This window comes from Pterocles gutturalis, unplaced genomic scaffold (genome assembly GCF_000699245.1).
Source record: "Pterocles gutturalis isolate BGI_N339 unplaced genomic scaffold, ASM69924v1 scaffold27067, whole genome shotgun sequence".
Classification (NCBI taxonomy): Eukaryota; Metazoa; Chordata; class Aves; order Pterocliformes; family Pteroclidae; genus Pterocles; species Pterocles gutturalis.
The window spans coordinates 1-8,659 of record NW_010108629.1 but is presented as its reverse complement, the minus strand read 5'-3'; the positions used below and the strand labels follow the sequence as shown (position 1 = coordinate 8,659).

Below are 8,659 nucleotides of genomic sequence, written 5' to 3'. Positions count from 1 at the left end.
AAACTGTCACTTCTGAATAAAACTAGCAGCTTGCTCTAAGCAATTAAGAAAACACAGTTAATTCAAATATCAGCTGATTTAGTAATGGCTGATGCAAAGTGAACATTAACAAGACAATGTTGAAATGACAGTAATTGTGGGCTCATTAAGATCTCTACTGTAGATAGGCCTTGGCTACAGTAAGTTTCATACACTGAATACCTTATTGTCTGCTATGACTCTGACTTGTTCTGAAGTAAGCAAAAATCTTAGTCCTCCCATAATGAGTAGCATAAAGACGTGCATTTTAAATGGTAGGGAAAAAAATATTATTACTACTGACCTTAGTAAAAACTTGCATTATACAAACATAGTGAAAATACGAAGGTAGATGACTGAATTTTTCAGTACCCTTACTTGAAGTTTTCTAAGATTTTCTACATAGATTAAAGTGAGATTCTAACAACTTCTGTTGCCCAAAACACTACAAGAAAGGGAAGAATAATGTACAAGTCTACCTGAGATAAAAGGAAATCCTGCAGCTCTTGCTCTTGATGGGACAACGTAATAACTCTTCCATCTCTATGCACTACTCTGATCTGTTCAACTCCAATGTTCAGTTGTAGTTGAATGGATCTTTGAAGAAAAGATGCATGTTTATTCAAAATGTATTACAACACTTAATAAAAACACCTGGTTCATCCACTGCCAATGTATTAGTTAATTCACTGATGGTCAGCATGCAGACCAAACGTGAATACACTCTATCACCGCTCCATGCTTCTACAACTAGAAAGATACATGCATTTTCATACTTACTTGCATATCTGTTCGTATCCTTGAGAAGTTATTAGAACTTTAACACTGGATTCATAAACATCATTTATATTGGACCAGTGGGCCTGAATTTGAGGATCCTCAATACGACTAGCCAGGCTGTCAATGGTTCGAGCAGTTCTAGAAGATAAAAACATATTTCACTCACAGTAATCTAGACAGTCTGTGCTGTTATCTTGTTTAAAGGAAATGAGTAGATTATTAGTTTGGGGTGGGGTTTTTTGTGGCACACACAAAAAAGGCAAAGCCAACAGAACTGTGTGGATCAAAGTTCTATTTCAGCACCATCCTGGTGCTAATGAAGCACATTTGTTTACTCTGTACCTTTCACATGCATTCTGCAGCAGTACTGAAGTGATATTACTTCATATCTGCTACTGCACAGCAAAGAATACTAAAAAAGATTTATGCAGTTTAAGAAAAGTAGGGACAATTACCAGCAGCGTACCTCATAACTATCACAAAGATCTCCAAGAAATGTTTTTTGGTTTTTTTTACTAGTTGAGATTTAATCGCTCATATTTCATATTTTATTTGTTCTTAGTACTTAAGAATAAAGACAATTTTAACAGTGAAGGAAGAAGTAACTAGTTTTAAAAACACTTACCTGCGTCTCAAAAAGATATGTTTTGCCTGCTTTATTATCTTTTCCAGAAGTCCTTCATTTGACTGTAAAGAACTGATATCATTTTTATCAAAGGCCTGGGGTCCTGCAAGTCTCATTCTCTTGTGGCCAAAAGGTGCACTAGCTGGATGTGGCATCACTGTTGAGCTCAGGGTTTGCTTGTGACACTGCAACAAATAAGAGATGTTACAAAAGGAAGTGACCAAATAATGTATCTGCAAGAAATAATATGTATACTACAATATGCTTTCAAAAAAAAATCATTTTTTTAAAGTGTACATACTTTCAAAAAGTGCAGCTTTTCTACTTTATAAATTTGACAGTACTTTAAAGCCAGCTTTACACTCATACTTTGCCTTCCCTGTTTATGTATGTCTTTCAAACCTTATGGAAAGTGATTTTTAAAAAAAGGTGCTAGCTTACAAAAATTTGGTAGTATGCCAGTAGCTCCTACTAATAAGTCTGCTTTATATACATCTCTGGAGAGAGACAGAATGGTCAAACAAAAATAAAGGAAGCATTTTAGAGATAAAAACTGAGGTAGAAAAAGATTTAGCAACCTGTTCAAAGTCAAGAAAGGAAATTCAGAACAGAGCTGGGCACTGAGCCAAAGCTTCATGAAACCTAGTTCAGTGTTTGAAACACTGGACTACTCCACACAACTGTGTGACTTGCAGAACCATGGTCTAAGGAGGTGAACACTTCAGAACACTGTTTCACAACTGCTTAGACATCTAAAATTGTGCTCCTTTCCTGAACAGACACAGCCGCAACCTTCTACCCCAGGTCCTTCTGCTAGATTATATGAGAATCTAAAACACTGAAGCAGGGAAGCAGACTCAAAAGAAGCAAAGTTATTATGGTAACCGATTGTTCTTTCTTCATGGGAGTATGGTCTGAACAGATGCTCACTCAAAGTGCTTGACAAATACAAAGGAAAAAGGGAAACTGGTGAGCTGTACTGGAAAAACCTTGCACAGCTTTTCTGAAGTGAGCAGCCCGGCCTGAGGTTCAGTAAAGAACTAGCGTTCCATGAAAGCACGAACTGTAACTCCCTAACCACCCATACATACTAAAACTGAACAACAGGTGGCCCTACACAAATGTGTAGAAAGTGACTGGCCTCTAGTGGCACTCTGCTGTTACAACAGTGTCTTGGTTTCAGCTGGCAGAGTTAACTTTCTTCATAGTAGCTAGTAAGAGGCTGTGTTTTGGATTTGTGCTGAGAAGGTGGCTGATAACATCCTGATGTTTATAGCTGCTGCCAGGACAGTCAAGGACTTTTCAGCTTCTCTGCTGTGTCAGTGTCTGCAGGTGCAGGAGAAGCTGGGAGGGAGCACAGCCCCAGTTGCTAGCCCAAGATTCAACCTCAGGTTTAGAACTGAGACCCAAAATGGCCAATGGCATATTCCATATCATGCACGTTATGCCCAGTATATAGATGAGGATCCATCCAGAAATGCTTTCTCTTGCTCCAGGTCATCTCTCTCGGGGTCATCTCGCTCTCTTGGTTGGCTCTCAGTCTCTTGGACTCTTATCTTTTCCAGAACTGCTGTTTTGGGACTCTCCCTGCTCTAGGATCACCAGCCAGAAACAGGCTGAGCCTTGGTAATCGGGTGGTGAGTAATTTACTGTGTATCACTCATTTTTATATTTACATACTCCTATTATTATTATCATTATTTTCAATTTTATTGTAGTTCAGTTATTAAATTCTTCTTATCTCAACCCACAAGTCTCTTTTCCCTTTACTCCTTTAATTCTCTCCTCCATCCCCTGGGAGGAGGGAGGGTGAGCGAGCGGTTGTTATGGTGTCCGGCTGCTAGCCAGGGTCAAAGCCGTAACACGCACACTATGTAGAAGACTGAAGGAATTCAGTACTTGACCATAAATACCTCTCTGATAAGCTGATGCAAATTATGTTCCAGAACATACAGATGATCCTCTGCATTCTGTTTTTCAGAAGCTGACTTCTGTGATTTTTTGTCGTTGGAAGAGTGACACAGAGAAATAGACAACTGCAAACCTGTACAAAGCAGATAAAAAAACAAATGAGAACACTCACAATTTTCAAGCAGACTACTGAGAACTGCCTTTCCTTCCACATTATACAGTCAGCAGTTTTACAACCAGTATTCACCGTATTGGAAAAAAAATCAAAGAATGATGCTGTAGAGCACAGCACCAAAGGCAAGCAAGACTTGCTACTCACTGAAGGGACAACATGCCAACTATTAACTCATGAGGTGCATTTCACACCAATTTCTATGACTCAATCCCACACAAAAAGAAAAAAAAAAAGAAGAGTCTCCAGGACCCCATTCCTTCCTCAAAGAAGGAATGATTTACCATCATATAAACTTTAAGCAATCAAGAAATATATTCTTCACGATATAATCAGTTGTATACCCCTCATAAGAACAGAGGATTCACTAGCTGACTCTCAGCCATCTTCATGCTGTTTAGTTATCCTCAATGAAAAGTATCAGCCTCTGTTCTTCTCAAGACCCATTAACTCAAGTTTTAAATTCCACCTGCATGCAATCCAGAAGCAATGACTTATGCACAGCTCCAAACTGCAATGTGTACGTGCCATGACAGTTCACAGCTTTAAGTGCTACTGACAAAAAACACTATCATGAAGAAAAACAATTAAAAATCCACACAATAAAACGAGTAAATTAGAAACTAAAGTGCATTAGTTAAATTTTTATGTAATTATCAAGGACAATTCAAATTCTGGGAAAGTCTGTTGTATAAAACCTTTGAAAAACAAGGAGATTAGTTTGGTTTTTTGAAAGTAAGAACACGTTAAAAAAAGTCACATCAATCAGAATTTCGGTTTGTGTTTAAGCAAATAATAATAGGTTAAGAAGCCTTAAAAAATTTCTTACCTGGAAAAGGCTGGGAGATTATCTGATTTTTCACAACAATATGAGGAATTTGTGATTTAATTTGAACAGCTTCTCGTGACAGCTGAGCAAAAATTTCTTTACATAAAAGAACATTTTGTGCAGTCTCCAACTTTGTCTGCCAGTGTGGAGAACCTGAAAAAAAATATAATTCAATGTTTGCAGAAGGAAAGAGTAAAGAGAAGCTACAAAGGTAGCATCAGCTAACGGGTACTGTGCAGTAGCTATGAGTAATCACTAAGATAAGCTAATCAGTATCTTCTACCCAAACAGTATTTTCAAAATTTTCACAGAATCACAGAATGTTAGAGATTGGAAGGGACCTCAAAAGATCATCTAGTCCAATCCCCCTGCCGGAGCAGGAACACCTAGATCAGATCACACAGGAACGCATCCAGGCGGGCTTTGAATGTCTCCAGAGAAGGAGACTCCACAACCTCTCTGGGCAGCCTGTTCCAGTGCTCTGTCACCCTCACTGTAAAGAAGTTTTTTCTCATATTCAAGTGGAACCTCCTATGTTCCAGCTTGAACCCACTGCCCCATGTCCTATCACTGGATGTCACAGAGAAGAGCCTGGCTCCATCCTCCTGACACTCACCCTTTAAGTATTTATAAACATTCATTAGGTCACCCCTCAGTCTCCTCTTTTCCAGGCTAAAGAGACCCAGCTCCCTCAGCCTTTCCTCATAAGGGAGATGCTCCATTCCCTTCATCATCTTTGTGGCTCTGTGCTGGACTCTCTCCAGCAGTTCTCTGTCCCTCTTGAACTGAGGGGCCCAGAACTGGACACAATTTTATCTCAGTTAAGCAAGCACTTTAAGATAACACTAGTGTATTTTACTTTGATTTTACATATATGAGTCTTGTGAACTGCACCTCCCTTCTCTAACTGCCTATTATATTCCCAGGCCTTTTATGAACTCTGCTTATAAACCCCTACTTCTTAAGTTGTGATTTATTTTCAATAATACTTTTAGCTTTATTAAATACAGTCTACAACAAACCACCAAATAATGTTATTCATCTATGTGCTTTCACAGTATTTACAGGCTTAAAATTCGTGGAAGATTCTGGTCTGAGTACGTACACAAGCTCTATACTGTACCCTGAACACCATATGAAACATCTGTTTAATACAATATCCTGTCTATGTTCAAAGACAGCAGAAGCATCTGTGTCACAGATCACTGTGAAATAAAATCCCAACAGTTCTTTTTAATCCTAAAGAGTTAAGGGTTAGTTTTTAATCCCAAAGGTTTACACCTTCAGATACTGTCACATATCAAATGAATCAAGCTACTATCTGCCAGATGCGCTGTTGGTAATTACTGCACACACTGCCAGCACACTTTCAGATTCAGAGAAAACCTACAAGCCACAGAAACAAATGATGCATTTTGGGCAAAGTTAAGAGCGAAGGGACGTTTAGTCCAGTTGAGCCACACTTGGTTTGCTCTTGGTTATTTGCTCAAACTCTTAATGACTAACAAAAGGTGCTCCGGAATACCTAAAATACAATCTTAGTAATTTTATTTCAGAAACTGAGTAAATGCATTTGAAAAACTGAAGAAGTACACTTTGAAAGCATAATCTTTCCAAAACCCAGGCAGTATGTACACAGAAAATTTCTGTTTAAATAAGAATATTCTTGTTAACTCTTCTTTCAAGCTACAGTTTTCAAATAAACATCAGATGCAAACTCATTTCTTGAGAATGTGCTCAGAAAACATGTAGCTAGCTATACCTGGTTTTGATTTTGGCATGGGTCTCTTAAAAAGATTGACTGTCCCAAGGTCACCAATGTCTGGAGCTTGTTTCTGAATAGAAACCTAGGCAAAAGAAAACATTATTCAATGTCTACTCTTTGCTGCAAGCATACAAGTAGAAAAACAAAATCCATGTTACGTTATTAAAGTTTCTCTAGCAAACCTTTATATAGGCTGATCCTTCTAAATCACTTGGAATTTGAACATCTAAAGGACAGTAATCCTCAGGTATCTTTTTATCCAGGTCAATGTCAGTGTTTTTTATCACCTCAAATGTGCCATGATGAAGAAAAAGGGAACCTAAGAAAGGAGGGACAAAGACATACATAATATAAAGCATCTTCTGCAAACAATGAATCTCAGACCTCCATTTTGGAAGGATATATATTTCTAAGTTTCCAAACCTCCATAGTTGTGCTTGACTCAAATTTCTTAATGAATTCTTAAAAAAAAAACAGGTAAATTAGAAAGCTCATTTCAGCACATCAGCATCTCAGTCCCCTAGTGTGTGATGTGTAATATTTTACAGTAAGTTAGCAAGTAGTATTTAGTAGTTATGGGAGAAAACCAACAGTTTTTCAAAATGGTGTCAGCAGAAGCAGGGAAGGAGAAAAAGGTATTTAGTTAAAACAAGACGAAAGAATTAACTGCCCAGAGTTTTTCAAGCACAAGTAGCTTAAGGTGCAACATCCCTACTGATTTAAAAGAATACTGATGATGTTTGGCTTGCAGTCTTAAAACTATGACAGTGTTCCCTCTGTAAAAATCAGCCATACAGCCACTCATTCAGGTGGGACTGATAATGGCAGATGGCCCCATCTGTCCCAGTTGCATCCTGTTCACATTCAGGGCACAGTTCATCTAGTTTTGGATAAATCACCTAAAAAGGGACATATCCAGGGTTACATCTACAGCTTCTTCATGAACACAAGATTAAAAACCTTAAATTTGACAACAATGACAACTGGAGGCAAACATAACAAGTTTAGATGCCTGCTTTGTACTTCCATCTTAAGTTTGGCAAGAGTCTGTATTCACTCCCTTGCTCCATAATTGGCTCTAGAATTCTGGGCTGGTTAACCTCTCCTGCTGTAATCCATGAAATAATGCATATTCTCAGTATCATGTCTCACAAACATAGGAATAATAGATATAATAAATCTGTCTTCACCCAAAGAAAAATGCAAGATGCTCCTCAATCTTTTAAAAATGCTTTACAGACCAAATATAGATAAAAGCCTAAGATTTACAAGGTCTACCTGTCAGCTGATCAACTACATAGTCAATGCAGAATTGCTTCTTTAAAAGGAATCTTTACTATAATCCTAGAGAGCCAGCTTCTAAAATCACTTTCTAGGTTGACAATGGCAGGATGTTTTCCCTGATAATAAACCAAGTTTCCTTCTTTTATAATTCTGTCTCATAACTATAATATTTTAGTGTCTGATATTATTTGTTACTAAAAATATCCCATGTGTTTTTCCAGTTGCAAAAAAGCTATTCATAAAATATCCATTATTGAGAAAACCAAAAGACTCTATACCTGCACTTCTGTAGCTCAGATCACCAAGAATTTTGTCTCCCACTTTTCTCAGCTTCCAGTGTTGTCTCAGTCTTAGCAGTTCGGAGTTGAAGTCTCTTTGTCGCTTATTTTCCTGATTTTCTGCAACCGATTTGGATAATCTTTCTGCACCTTTCAACAGGATTTGTGCTGCTCCAGCTAATGACTTCTTTTTTGAAATCAACTGTAGAAACTGAGGATTCTAGTAACAAATAAAGAAAAAACCTTTTTGTATCTTAATTCTCCAAATACTACTAATGGAACTACTTGACAGTGACTGATAACTTCATTTTACTGAACGTTCAGTAACTTAGAGTAACTTTCATGACAATATTGTACAGCCACAAGTAGCATTTTGACACCCAGTTTCAGCTAAGAGGCCTTTGAAGTCAGCCTCACCTCCCATTCTCAGCCTTCCCCATAAAGCACTGTACAAGCACACTGCAAGGAACATTTTACTAAATCTTGTGTATACAGCATACATGAAAAATACCAATGAAATAAAATTTTCAGTATCAAGTCATAAAAGCTACACAACTAAGCACAAGATACCTGTTTTGGAGGAAGGGGATCCTGCACAACTGGGTCTAGAGTCATGAACTTTTTATCCTTGACAATACTAAGAACATCATACAACACACACATCTCAGTCAAGGCGCTTCTTAAGTTGTTCCTCACTGAATCCCAAGGCCAGAGGGATGGCTGAAACTTTACCAATCCTAAAAATAAAACAAAAGAAGAAAAAACAAAGGATTGTAAAAAGATGCAGTGCTAGGCTCATTCTTAAACCACAGAGAGATTATAATGGCATGAAATACAATATAACAGCATGGTATCTGGATCTATCCATTTCCACTCTACGACTGTATTTGCTGGGACGGGACTCAGTCACGAACATCCCGACTTGAGGCACAACCAACCCGCCGGGGGCAGGCCAGCCAGGCCCCAGCGCCCGTGGGGCTGCAGGCCGGGCACCCCC

General features: G+C 38.2%; 1 protein-coding gene across 1 annotated transcript in view; it reads right to left on the bottom strand.

The window, feature by feature from the left end:
* MED17 (mediator complex subunit 17) overlaps positions 1-8,395 on the bottom strand; it is an 11,913-nt gene extending 3,518 nt beyond the window's left edge. Inside the window, exons 1-9 of the mRNA XM_010072711.1 lie at positions 8,233-8,395; positions 7,663-7,882; positions 6,283-6,419; positions 6,098-6,182; positions 4,336-4,488; positions 3,337-3,467; positions 1,424-1,608; positions 799-936; positions 498-615 (exon numbers count right to left, since the gene is read on the bottom strand). Coding sequence (XP_010071013.1) covers positions 498-615; positions 799-936; positions 1,424-1,608; positions 3,337-3,467; positions 4,336-4,488; positions 6,098-6,182; positions 6,283-6,419; positions 7,663-7,882; positions 8,233-8,325 — 1,260 coding nt within the window. The 5' untranslated portion in view covers positions 8,326-8,395. The remainder of the gene's footprint in view (positions 1-497; positions 616-798; positions 937-1,423; positions 1,609-3,336; positions 3,468-4,335; positions 4,489-6,097; positions 6,183-6,282; positions 6,420-7,662; positions 7,883-8,232) is intronic.
* Positions 8,396-8,659: the final 264 nt, after the last annotated feature.